At 37.7% G+C, this 14,496-nt stretch overlaps 1 protein-coding gene across 4 annotated transcripts in view; it reads right to left on the bottom strand.

The window, feature by feature from the left end:
* The window catches only part of USP25 (ubiquitin specific peptidase 25), a 96,141-nt gene that overhangs the window by 64,475 nt on the left and 17,170 nt on the right, over window positions 1–14,496 (bottom strand). For 3 of the 4 annotated variants that reach the window (XM_074813680.1, XM_074813688.1, XM_074813695.1), the window contains exons 2-3: window positions 9,470–9,547; window positions 8,243–8,387 (exon numbers count right to left, since the gene is read on the bottom strand). In XM_074813680.1, the coding sequence (XP_074669781.1) occupies window positions 8,243–8,387; window positions 9,470–9,547 (223 nt within the window). Of the gene's footprint in view, window positions 1–8,242; window positions 8,388–9,469; window positions 9,548–14,496 lie in introns of those variants that run through there. The other variant, XM_074813705.1, reaches the window with a different exon arrangement.

Below are 14,496 nucleotides of genomic sequence, written 5' to 3'. Positions count from 1 at the left end.
ATCAGATACTAACGTCCCCCATAAACCTTCTTATTTCCTGAGGGTAGCGATAGCACTCGCCCTCCTGAGTAAGGAGAGATTTCATTACCCACATCACACCACGACACAAATCATCACCCCGTCGGGCACAGCTGTGCTTTCAGAGCAGCCAGGGCCAACAGGAATGTCCTGTACAAGTCCTTCAGAAAAGCCAAGGTCGTTGGTTATCATGATTTCAAGGGCCAGAAGTCTCATTTTGCAAGTCAGCCAGACAGAAAGTGAGGGGAAAGTGCAAAAGATACTTATGTGCAATATTACGGAGTGTTGGCTGGTTTCAGTCTCCCTCCTCCAAGGCCAAAGTTTACCCAAAGAGCTATGAAAGGGACTACTCTCCAGCCTGGGGTTTGGACATTAGAAACTAAAAGACTCTGGGAGGAAGCGATACACATTTAAAACTGATGATTGCTCACAAAGAGAGATGAGCAGCTTGTCTGCATTTCTCCTTTCACAGGCCAGCTCAATTACTCATACCCAAAGAGCTTCTCCATCTAGCCTCTGACTTTTCTCCTATGAGCTGACTCACTGTAGAAACAGCTTCCCCTATCTCCCTGGGCTTACTTATCTGTGACATTTCTCATTGGATCAAAATAGAACACTGAACTTATGATATAAAAATCACTGCCATAGCTGTGTATGAACAGAAAATGGGATGACTTGTCCTCACAGAAAGCTGAAACTGAAGAGAAGTTGTAAAAGAAGCTTTCCTGTTAGCACCAGCATCTTGAAAAACTAGTTTTCAACTTAGTTTTCAAATAAAGATCTTGAAATTTCTATTTTACTTAGTGAGCCTTTAAAGGGAAGCACTCTTACCTGCAAAGTAAACTGGGCAATCTGTCATGATCTGGAAGTATGGAAAAACATTATGACCACAAAAGGAACACTTCATAATTTTATTCTTATGTCTTTTATATTCAGCTCAGATCTTCCAGTGTATCAGAAGAATACTTCAACTCAGATGCCTGAAATTCTCCTTCAGAAGTACTAAAGCAATTACAAGAACCACCAGCAGAAGCCTCACCCAGAGGAGTTTTGATATATGAGCTGCCATGTTGAGAACAATGTAATTCGGGCTAAAACAATACCTCAGCCTGGGTCACATGCAAGCATGGCTCTGTTCTACAGCCTGAGCACATAAGAAAGGCTAGAAAGGTCAACAGTAATTGGAGGATCCCATGACCACGCGCTACCTATTACTCTCTAAAATGTCATACTTTTGTTGTATTTTCTACCCATTTGCAGGTAGTCACACACGAGCACCCCATCTCCACTGGAGATGAGCTGTTTCTCTGAAAGTAGCAACAGTGGTCAAAACTGAAGATGGAGTAAACTGCAATCCAGCAGTCACACATGCTGATGAAGAAGTATGGGATTACTCCGATCACCTACTTAGAGGGAAATATTCCTTTAGCTAGTCTCTAGTCAGGTAAGAGTGATGAAATTCTTACACAACCATAAAGAAGAAAGTTAGGTTAAGAAGTAAACTCCTTTATATAGGGAGTATTCTCCAGAAAAGAACTCATACCCTAGCTGAAGATTATGGGGTTAACAAAAGTTCCCACTGTTACACAAAAAAAAATCTATCAAGGTCAGCTCCAACCCACACTTTCATTGAATTATTCTACTTCTTTGCACCTCCCTAGCTCCTTAATGTTTATTAATCTATACCACCACCCTATGTGTTCAGAAGTTTATTACCATTCATATTGCCAGTGATTACATCACTTTAATATTAAAACCCAAAATCCTTGACTTCCACCTGCTTTCAGAAAGCAGATCAAACACAACAGTTTCCTTTGGCATGCAAGGGTTTTGGAGCAGACAATACAGGATTCTCTTTAGAAGTGTTGTTCTCACATATACATTGTTCCTGATCTGCATGAAAAAAAGACAATACAGCGAAGAGCTGCTGTCAGATACTACCACCACGAGTGGTGCAATCAATTTATGTCACAGGGGGTTTACCTAGCATAACTTATGTCAGAAAAATACATTTCTGAGTATCAGCTGATCCATGGTAACCTACTCCATGCAAGCTTTTAGTTTGTAGCAAATGTAAAATAAAAACATTTTGGAGATTTAAGCTAACATATTTTAGCTCATGTTTACTGTACTTGGAGCAGGTCCAAGGTCTTTCAGCATCTCAGCTGACATAGTAACTCATTAAGCTGCAACAGCTCAGGTATGACTTGAATCCTAAATCACAGGATTATAAAGAGCAGATGTCAACAGAAGTCATAACAGAAGGGGAACAGTCTGAGACTAAACTCTTTAAAAAAACCAATACATATATATACACACACATCAGTTTGCACAGTTTGCATTCCTGTCAGTTGGTTATAAATTATACAAATGTACATATACTACATGAAATTCATGCAGGTTTTTTTTGTTTTAAAATATCTTCATCTTTTGAAATTCTTACATGGGGATTGAACAAAAAAAAAAAGCTGACTTTTACCCAAAGTATTTATCAGACACACATGAGCTTCCTGTGATAGGCTGAAGGAAGCATTTCTTAAAGGTATTAAGAATAATGCCACTTCTCCAAAGTTACGGTTACCTGACTTTAATATACCAATTTCGTAACATTCCTCTCATTTAAGGCCACAGAATGCTTTAGTTCTCACTGGCTCATCCTCATAAAGGTGGTATTTATTGTATACCACATAGCCTTAGAAAATGCAAACATTTTTAACTAAGCCATGAGAACTACATAAACAAAATTGCTTGCTTCTGAAAAAATTCTTAATGAACAAAGAAACTACTCATCAAAACAATCTGGCTTAATGCATTCATAATGTTTATTCAACTGAAATTAACATCCAAAATTAATCAACTGCTTTACTAAGAAATATATTCTTGGTTTATAACATTATTATATAATAATGTGTGCTTCTGGTACATAAGATCCAGAAAGTTTGACATCGTTTGTAATTCTACAAAGCAATTTTAAGTTGTACATTGAAATTTGTGACAAATATACTACTGTATATATAGTAAATGCACACACTATTTATCTATCCCCATATATCTTCTTTCTTTTCTAAAAAAAAAAACTTATCAAATCTGTTTACTTAGGAAGTTTCTATCATCATTTAAATAAATGGTTCTTACTTGGTAATTGCCTAGGTCATTAAAATAATTACTGTGTTATTAACTTCTTACTTGTACCAGGAGGAAGCAGAGAGTAGGAACTTCAAACTTAAGTAGGCTGGGAAACTCAGCACGAGGGACAGATCTGAAGTAGCAATTGAACCCAGAGACAGGCAATAAACAACCACAGTGATGCAACCACTGGCAAAGGGTGAGGAAAATGAAGGGGCAGACCTGATGGGTTCAATGGACTGGTGCCAAGTACGGAAATCCAGCAGCAAGACTGATTTCAATGCACCAACAACATAAGAAAAAAAAAAGAAAAAATTAAGTTGAGACTACATCAGTTTTGCTTATTACAAGCAGAGCTAAGCAAGATCCTATATTCTACCACCTATTCTATGACGTTAAATGTCATGATGGTCTCTTGCTCCTGCATGAAGATTTAAAGGAATTTAATTGGCTGTATATGCCAATTCTGGTTAAAACTGGACAAGGAAAGAATACATAATATCCCAGCAGCTTTTTAGACAACCCAAACAGCTCTACTAATGAAGCAGCTAGCAAGTGTTAGCCACCGCTACCTTAGAGGAACTTCCTCATCTCAGCTGCATTTATGCTGTCCTAGGATAACAACATCTTAAACTGATGATTCTCACACTGACAGGGATGGGAAGGAGAGAGGTAGGCATAGAACAAAGGAACAAGTCTCTAAGATGAAAGGAGGTCCTCAAGGTAGAAGACTCTTGACATTTTGAAGTAGGGACCCTGCCATACCAAGTTGGAGACATTCCCAGGAACCTGGACAGAAATGACAAATAATCTCTAAAACAGAAGGAAGCGTCATGAAGACACATAGCGATATCCGAGTTAGGTAAGGTGACAGAAGAAACTGGTGTCAAATTTGTCTCGCAGAAACAATACAATGGACAGCTATAAAATGAGAACCTGTGCCAAGAAGGATCTAAGAGCTACAGCTAATTCATGTTCAACCTACAATTTACATCATCACAGTGTTGAAGAAAGTATGAAGTGTTACACTGAGGTATATTGTCAGAGTACTACATGGACATTTATAGAGATTCACCCATTTTTCGTAAGAACTCAGCTGAAGTCTTATTATTTTGAGTGCCACAGTTCACAAAGAAGACAGAACCATTACAGAAGGTCTAGAAGAGAGAAAAAAATTGACAATAGGTATACTAAATGCATCCAAAGACTTGGAAATAATTTGGGCTGTCTAGTTTAGATCTGAGACAAGTCTGAGGGGACATTATGACACACCATCTTCAAGCATGCAGCACTCCATCTGAGATAAAAAGAATCAGGTGTACTATAACCTCCGCAGGGGACAGCACAAAGAATAAAGGACTTAACCTGAAGCAAGAGGGATTTAGACATTAAGAGTCTAAAAGTAAGGACAGTGAAGCACCAAAATGAATTACTCTATAAACTTTTTAGAGTCTCTAGAATGGAATGGCTTTTAAGCAATGTTATATAAACATCACTTCAGAAGTCTTAGGTGCAGTTAAGTCTACCTCATTGGAAAGTTTGACTGAATTACTTTTAAACCTATGCAAAGGCTCCAACTCTAGGAACAGGAAGATATAAAAAGCCAGGTTCCCCCAGAAGCAATTAAGTCTACAACCCTCAAGTTGGTGTGCATGGCATTTTATAGTTACATTGTACTATGTCCCTATAAAAGGGACTGAAGTCTTTTGTTTTGGCTGTGGAGTGTGCAATTGCAAAGACTAATAATTCAGTTTTTGTGAAAGAATTCTGAGTTTTCAAAAGGGGAGGGAGAGAATTTGTCTTGACAGCTATTTCATCTGAAGACAATACAACTTCTAAATACATGTCTTCTCTTCATTCTGGTGCCTCCTTTAACCCTTGGTTCTGCAAGTTTATCAAATAAGGAGGGGGAAATGGATAAATGCTTAGCAATGCAACAGTTCTGTTGTGCAGCCATAGATGAAAACACACAGAATTACTTTAAATGGGGAAAAAAAAAAGGGGTTCTAGGGAAAGTGAAAATATTGGAAAGTACTACTAAACTTCTTTAGTCTTCCTTTAAGTGCAGTGCCTAGGATTTATGCTACTATGCAGAACCTTAAAGTGATCTTAGATTAAACGTGTTTATTTGTTCATTGCAACCCTAATGCTTAAGTACTTTCTGCTCACTAACACTGCAAGAAGGAAAAAAAAAATCCAAAAGGGTAAAACCACCTTTGCAAAGGGATTAGATAAAGCATGCATCACTCTTGAGGTGAAAGAGCTACACTTGCAGGTGTTTGCACGTGCCATATTGAACAGTCAAAAAGGCAAGCATCATGAATAACACTTGATTGTGTAAGTCGGTCTTTGCTTTTAAAGATGGAGTAAATCTTATGCAAACTCATAAACATTTTTGCAGCTGCTGAAATGTTGCATTTGCCAATTAGAGAAATCAGGTTTCCTACACCTACTGACATACAGGATGTAACTCTGAAACAGCTGAATGATCACTGTCACTTTTGGAAGAGCCAGTGCACAATCCAGGCTAATCGCTGACTGTTAAGGCATACTTTTTTCTTTTACCCCTTTACAACGTAACCATTTTAAAGAAATTTAGTCAGTAAAGCTTGCAGAATACATTTTATATACCCTTATGCAGTCAAGCCTGCATAATACATTCAAGGCATACATTCAAAAGCTTTTGTAAGTGGCTGGAGGTTTTCTGTGGCATAAAAGACAGTTCTGATATTTATCTGTAACTCACTCTCATCCCCAGTTTGTATGATTTAACTTGGTGGGACCACAAAGCTCGGTGAGTCATAACATCCTAAGTTCCAAACGCACAGAGGTAGTTAAGTAGGAAGGAACAGTAAGGGTGAGTTATAATTATCTTCATGTAATTATACCTATGTGGGATAGTAAAAGGGAGTCAAATTTGAAAGGCATGATACTGTCAGCAACTCAGCATAGTTACTGAGAACTGCTAATAGTCTTCTTTGCAGAAGGGAGTGCTGATGGCTGGAGCTATGACTGCTGAATATGTTTGCCGTTTATGCTTACCCTTCCATTCCTTTCTCCCAAGTCATCCACTTGCATGACAGTCCTTAGTAACGTAGGGCCCTGAAACTTGTCCGTTTTAAGTGTACTGCATTTTTTAAATTCATAATCAAAATAATTACAGGCAAGCAAATCACAACAGAACTGTAGGTTTCTGCAAAAAGCTTTCACTAGATTTCTACAGGAGCGGGGCAGGGCGGGGGGGGCTCTGATCAGATTGGCCTAGACTTTTGTTCTGCTGTAGGTGTTGTTCTTGCCCCCTAAGTCTTCCAATGTGAAGAAAAGTTGGCCAAGATGGCTTTATCTCATTTCTCAGTCTAACTAAAACAGCAAAGGCTGGCTCTCATCTTTGCTGCCAGCGGGGATCTGATGAGACACTAAAGATGTTAAAAAAAAAATCAGTCTGCTTTTTCCACAGTAGTCGGCGCTTCTTGATTACTGACTTGTAGTGCTGTATAACTGTAAAAAACCTGGGACTGCCTTCAGTCCTCCAGAAAAGAGAAGAGAATCCTGAAATTCAGCTTGCAATGTGCAACTCAAGACTTACACTTGTTTGACCATCACTCACGGGTAATGCAGACCCTGCAGCCTTGACTCTTCCCTCTCATATGCCTTGTCACCTCATATCTTCAATAAGGTTGCATAGCACAGTAAGTGACAGCAAAACTAAAGACTTCTATTAATGCAATTGCTAATAAATCTAATTAAACACAGACTGCAACAGAACCCAGTTTACTATTCCACTGCTGTAGTAGATCTTTAGTACTGGAGACTATGACAACAGTGGTAAGATTGTTGAAAACAGTCTCCGTTTCCTCAATGGCAATTTTCTTACCCCACATGTATTTAATTTTCAATGTATTTTGTGTATTTTCTTTCCATAGGAAAAAAAAAACAACCCGCAAAAAACCAAACCACCCCCCACAACTCAATGGGGGGATAATAAAACTACCTATAATGCACGCAGGGCTTTTTATACAGGGTTGTTAGTAATACCAGGGATTAAAATGCAGTTTCCAGATCTAAGATGTTGAGAATAAACTCATCTTTAAATTAAAGAAAAAAGTTTTAAAAAAAATCCAGATGCTTATGTCAAGGTGCCATAGACAAAAAGACAATTGTACAACTGATAAGATCTAAATTTCTTTACAATGATGCCACCATAGTCACCCCAACACTAGTGAAACAAAGGGGAAAAAAAAATCCTACTGCGGGTAAGGCTAAATAATGCTACTCATTTAATAAAAGCTACATAGGTGTACTATGTATATGGTCAAAGGATCAATATATAATTCAAATATTCTACATTTATGTTTAGAATGTTGGAATGTAAATACAGTATTAAGAAACCCAGATTTTACAGAAATCATTCCCACTGCAAAACTTCCTTTGATTTTTTCTTTCATGTTATTTCCCATATTTATTTGCAGAACACATTTAACACATTCTTCTCCCCATAAAAATAACTATGCACTTAAGCAAAAGAACAGAACCTGCAAGGCTCAGATAAACACAAGTTATGGGATCTCCTGTATCAACTAAATAAAATCCCTTAAAATTAAGTACATTTAATTTCACATATGAAATACCTACTCTTTTACTACAAAATGCACACCTAACCTCCCGCTTCTCCCTTTTGGAAAGCCATCCCTGTCAGGGAGAAGCTACTCTTAAGCATATTAAACTTTATCGTATTAAGACAGACATTCACAGACCCTTCTCCAATTTCTTTTTGTTCTAACAAAAGAGTACCCAGCTTTTGCCTTTCATTATTTACTGCATGACCCCAAAATCAATCCTATAATAGGGGAAAAAAAAAAAAGAAGGAAAAAAAAAAAGATTGAGAATCCAGTTATTCACCCTCTGATCAGTACCATACACACATGTAAAGGTAATACTTAAGGATAGCTCAAAAAAAATACACTGGAATAAGGAAAGAAAGAATATATAATAATCTTAAAATTGTTAAGTAAGAATATCAGCAGATTAAGTCATCTTACAGGCAAGCTTTTAGTTTCCTTGCCTTTAAACTAATCTTACAAAAAGAAAAAATACCTACTGGTGTCTGCCTGGCTGCCCACGCTGATGTATCTGTCATTTCCAGGAAGGGCTGTTTGATAGTAAGTTGCCTCCTCTAGCTGGGGAACCTTTGCGTTCTTTGCGGTGAGGAAAGCCACAGCCAACTCCAGATTACCATTGCTGTCCTTTAAGCATCAATAAAACAAGAAGTGAGAGTTCCCTCACCTTTTTCTCTTTTTTCTTAACAGCAAAAGACAACATTACAAGCAACTTGTAAGATCAACAACACATTGTATTTTCAGGTGAAATACTGATTAGAAAAGAAAGTTTCCAAACTTGATATGTTCTGCATACTTCACAATTTTTAACCAAAATAAAGATAGAACATCTTATGAAAATTTGATATGGTAGAATTCCACTTATTTCAGGGGGAAAAAAAAAAAAAAAAAAAAAAAAAAAAATCAAAGGTCTTGTAGTGTACATCAACCCCTTAACAAGCATAATCAGCACACTCAGACTTCAACAGCAGTCAGCTCAATTCTTTGGAAAATCTACCATTTCATTTTTAAAGCCAGAAATGCTGGCTTTTGAGGGGCAGTTGTGTACATGATTTATGCTGAATCTGAAGCAACAACTATGACTTAAGATTCACTAAATCCTCATTTACCATGTATAAATGGCTAAAAAGCTCGACTTAAGGGAGACAAGAGGGGTTTTTTTTATTTTCATTCATATTTGGGAAAACAGAATGCAGAAACCTGCCGATCTTGCATCAAAGAAGTCTTCTGTGCTGTGAAAGAATTTACGAAGTTTGAAAAAACAGTGAAACTATAGCAAATTAGCAAAGGGTGGCCAGTTCAAGGAGAGTTCTTCATTCTACATACTGAGCAGGACCTGCACATGATAGAAAACCTAACTACACCTTGACAAGAAAACAACACTTAACTCATCAGCAGTTGACCAGCTGTAGTAGAACAAAACCCTTTACCCAAAGGTTAAAGTAAAGGCAAGTCATACCATTCCTGTCTTTTCATTTTTGAACACCAGCTTAATTTTTATGTCAGTACCAAAACAGAACAAGATTACTTCTAAAGTGAACAAGCCATCAATTATTAGCTCTTTTACCCTGAAATACATCCAAAAAGTATTCAAACTGGGAATGAAAGGGAAGGAAGGGAAGACCAGAGTAAGAAAGGGTGGGGTTTATGGCTTTCACAGGCAGTTAAAATGTATACATTCAGCTACCAGTCAGACACACCCATCTTACCTTCAGAGCCTGTTGAAGTACCTGGATGTCATTGATACCAGTGATCTCCCTCAGCTGATTTAAAAATGTTTGCTGGTGCTAAAAAAAAAACATCATCAAAATAAGGTAAGAGCCAAATAACAGCAAAACCAATTACTTACAAGAGTATGTATCTCTGCAAACATTAAAAGTATCTCCATATAAGCTTTATGTACCTCAAAGGGGTAGAGCCTTCGTTATTCAAGTTTGACTCAGTTTCTGCAACTTGGGCACTTTTAATTCCCAAATGTAATGGTTTTGGGATTTGGTGGGGGTTTTATTAAAAACAGAAAAATTGATGATGGGTGAGCTTACACAAAATGGACTTAAGGAGCCTATATAAAGCCACAATTGGCTCTCCTAAACAAATAAAACTCCATAGTTTGGTCCTCAAAGGCAGTATGGGGAATAGTTGACTAAACTCCCACCAAAACCAATTTCTTCAACTTACAATTATTCTCAACCCCACTATGTCCTTAGCATACATAATTCTCAGCCATTCCAACCTCAAAACTAAGAAATTCATCTTTACTGATCATTTAGGTGTTTTAAGAGAAATACTGTAAAAACGTCCACACAAAACAGTTTCTCGAGACTAAGCTTGTTGAATCCAACTCTCCCAAGTCACAACATCAGTCAGAATCCATGAGTTTAAAGTAAAACTTGGAATTACAAAAAGAATAACAGGTTCTGGATCTCTTAAATACTCACTTCATAAGAATTTTGAGGCTTTAAAAAAAAAAAAATCTGGTCCCACTTCTGTTTAGAGCCAACAAATTATTCCCTTCACTCATGCTCAGGTATCACATCACAGAAGCAAAGAAGCAAGCACTCGGCTGGAACAATCCCTGAACTCCAGTTAACCATTAAAATCATGAAAACACTGATCATTGTTCCATACTAACAAATTCCATTCTTCCTTTGGCAGATGGGAAAAGGAGAAAAACTTGGTATCTGCAAGTATTTTTTCTTTTTACTGTTTGCCCACCACATTGTGAACTCAAAACAATAATTCCATCAATAAAAGAGAAGATTTTGTAAAGTACAGGGTTTTGCTTGCTAGACCAAAAGCATATTTCCTATCAGTGACAAAAACATTCTCATGTTACTCTCCAAATTCAATTAAAAAACCCCACAACCGTAATTGTCTTGCAGCTACCTCTAAAATACTTCTCTTTAATTATTTGGAATCAAATATTCAACTATCCTTATTCTCCTCTTATCACAGCTTTGTATAGAGGAGGAAATTAAGAGGTGCATGAATGCTGAATTCCCCAGTGTGAAATTAACCTGGCAGGCACTACTTCATGCCCTAATATGTTGAAATAGAAGGAATATAGTTCAGGATGTTTATGAATTACATACACAATCTTCCATTCACTTATGATCCTAAGGGACACTGCTAACAATTCAATTTGCCTTTTTTTTTTTCCTCTCTTCTTTTTAAAAACTCTGCTATTGGCACAAGAAATGTGAAGTGATGCAGGAAAACAAACTCCCACTCTTCCCCCATCCTTCCCCCCCCTCATTTGTTTACTCTGTGCATTTCATAGCACTGTACAAAGGCAGGACTTGTTTCCCCTATAAAGTTGCTTTCCTGCCCCTGGGTCTGGCAAGAAGCAAAGAAGAGAAATAAGAGTATTTGGGAAAAGTAATTACAACAGCATTAAAACTGGCAGTAGCAATTCAAGGGCAGTGCGTGGCAGCAAATTGGTTTGCTTTTTGTATTTGCTACCAACATGATGGTTAATAAAACAGAAAATAGTTTCACTATAATTTATTATAACAACAAGTTATAACAGATTTCTGTATCTTCCATAATATATACAACACTTGGAAAGGCTGACTGGAGGATATTCATTGTTCACAGAGACTGGGAAAAGACAGAAGAGACATAGTTTACCAACAAACAATCTCTTAGCAGTTCAAAATATTGGCTGCTAATTTATGAGCACAGCTGTGACTTATAAACCTAGACATCTGTAGTTTATATCCAGATTTCAGTATTCCGGTATACAGCTGTGGTTCAAGGCTCCCTTCCCAAGGACATACACATCTGACAGATCAGAACCAGGCCCAGAGATGCTCCTTTCTCACCAAGAGATGATTTAAGTACCTAACTTCAAGGACAGAAGTTGAAGGCACCCAGCTCCAAAATTTCTAACTGGTAATGAAGTGAACAATACAGAGAATCCATAAGCACCCTAGTTAGAAGGGTCAGAAATTAAAGAGGAAAACTAACAGTTACCCTGAATACCTCAAATGGAGCTGGACTGCTTTGGGGCCACAAACACCTCCTTTAGACATCACTGGCTTTTTGGGTAAATGTGAACAAGCTGCCATTAATCTCTAATTGAGTTCTTTCAGATCACACAGAACAATGACTATATACTCCCCTTCCTAGAAGGAGGAGGAAAAAGATAAAAACAAAGCAACAAAACTATAATTTAAATTGTTTCCACCTGATCAATGTGTTCTCTTGATACCTACCAATAGACTAATGGGTCTCCAGAAACAATTCTGAAACTGCATGGGGCAGCTAAAAACTCCTTAACACACCATCTGACTGGTGGCCTTCTCTTCCATGTATTCACCATGCTCCCCTCATCCTCTCACATTTACAACTGCATCACCTTTACTGCATACAGACCTTTCTCGCAACTGCATATTTAACTTTGCCATTATTCTCCTTTACTGTTATATTGACAATATGTTATCATTCATGAAACTGTATTAACACAGGTAATTCTCTTTCTTTTCAGTACAAATGACAGTGCAGGCAACTACTATCAAACCCTTGTCTCATTAATCAGGGGGCAAGAACAAATTTTCTTTTTGCTTTTCACTTCAGAGGTTTATGAAACATAATCGTACCCATATTCGAAGAGTTAATACTACTTAATTCTTGATGTAACTTTGGTGCATCTGTACCAGAATGCAAAAGTCAAAACAGGTAAAGTTACTTGTTTTGAATTATATTCCTTTAGTATAGGCTGTTGTGGCATACTGGATGATTTTAAAAGATTTTATTTTACTATTACCTATGGCTGAAGTTTGAATTTCCAATACAACTGCTAAAGGACTAATTCTAAATTTCTAATGCAACTGCTAAAGGACTAAGTCTCTTCCGTACCATAACTAATATTTAATACAATACTTAGGACAGACTTCTACATATGAAGCAAGCCACCCTCCTTACTCCTATTAATATTCCTTCCTATTACATCTACCCTAGACACTTTACTTGTGTGAAGCTTGGGCTAACTTGAGCTGAAGTGACTGTAGCATATAGACGCTCAAATATCCACAAACACTAATGTAGATATTCTAAACAATTAGTCATAATTCACTCAAAGGCTTACCAAAAATACCCAAAAGAGCTCACCATACACTAAAGCAAAGTTAAAAAATTAAGGTGGCGGCATACAAGTATTTTCAAGTGTCTGAAGTACCTACACTAATGTGTGTTAATTAAATCTGGTCAGTGAGGGAAGATCCAGAACACAACTAGCAGTCCCAACATAAATAAGTTGCCATCTTTTCAACACAGCTCTCCCCCGACTCCCTATTTTTTCTAGCCTCGCATTAGTAGAAGTTCAGTTTCTGAATTATAACTCACCGTGCTTTAATTCAACTTAATAAGCAACCTCTCTCTTCAAATGCAGATCCAACAGAACCAGTGCCACTACTGGTGCTAACAAATCCACTCCAATTCTTTTGGATCCTATTTGCTGTACCCACTTCTGTTTGCCATACTTTCCTCAGATTTACATGAAAGATTCCATAGTTTATCTATAGCACAGATTCTCCAGTTTAGTGAGTCAAAACTGCACATATATCTGCACTGCAGCACCAAATGTGTTACGTTATACATGCACACATATATACATACATCTACACGCATACTCCATGTAGCTTGTATTGCATTTGACTCAACTCTAAACAGGCTCCAGGACTTGCTCTACGACACCAGACTCTGCTGGTGCAATTGCTACAAGGTAACCCAAACCCTTGGCCAGACAAAGGAGATGGTCCACTAATGCTACAGCTGCCCTGAGATCCAGCTGCTCCCACCCCTCAGCCTCACCACATCACACAGCAATCGGTTCCCCAGGGCTTTCGTGCACAAGCTATTCCCAGCCTACCCCCTTCCTCCGGCTCCCCGAGGTATGCAGTATGTATCTCCAGGCTTTCAGCTCTTGGAAGATTTTAACTAACAGGAAATTCTCCCATTTTCCTGGATAGAAGCCAAATTTGTATATTAGGAATGCATGCCCTTACTTCCAATTCTTTCCTTTTTCAGCCATCCCTCCCTTCCTCTCAGGAAATGCCCAATTAAGATTATCTGGTTTATAACCTCACACAATAGCATATTCAGTAGCTGTGCTAGCGCTAGTGAAGCAGAAAAGGATCTACACTATTATCTGCTTAGGGAGATGCTGTGCCCAAATTAGTTCCACAACAGTACTGTAGACTCTGATAACTTACCAAAATCAGAGCAGAAAGCTAAATTACACAAATGCTTTTTTGGACAGGGTAAATCTCATAAATTGACTAATTATGAATTATACTGCAGATAAATTTGCAGGGAAAAAAATTAGCCACCTTTTGATCTGCTTATTTTCTCATCTCTGTCACTTCTGAAGAAGTACATGTAAGCTTTGGCTTTACTCATGGCAACATCCAAATATTTGTATTTGCAACACAAGCACTTTCAAACTTAGAAGATAAAACAACCCTCTTCAGTTTCCAAGCACAGAAAAAGTCTATGTTTAGTAGTAATTGAGATGGTCCAGCCATCACCAGGAGAAGGCAGGGCCTACTGCCTCACTATTCAGTTCATTTAAATAGTACATAATGAAAATGAACTATGGGAATCCCTTCCTTCTCAAGGGATGAATACTTGTACTAGAGACAAAAAGAAAGGGGAAAAAATGCAAATACCGAGAACAGCATCTTGACTCACTCCCTCCACACAAAACCTGCTTGCTTTACTTTCCAGCACAACA

The sequence above is a fragment of the Strix aluco genome, chromosome 2 (assembly GCF_031877795.1).
Source record: "Strix aluco isolate bStrAlu1 chromosome 2, bStrAlu1.hap1, whole genome shotgun sequence".
NCBI lineage: Eukaryota > Metazoa > Chordata > Aves > Strigiformes > Strigidae > Strix > Strix aluco.
This window is presented reverse-complemented; position numbering and strand designations above follow the sequence as displayed.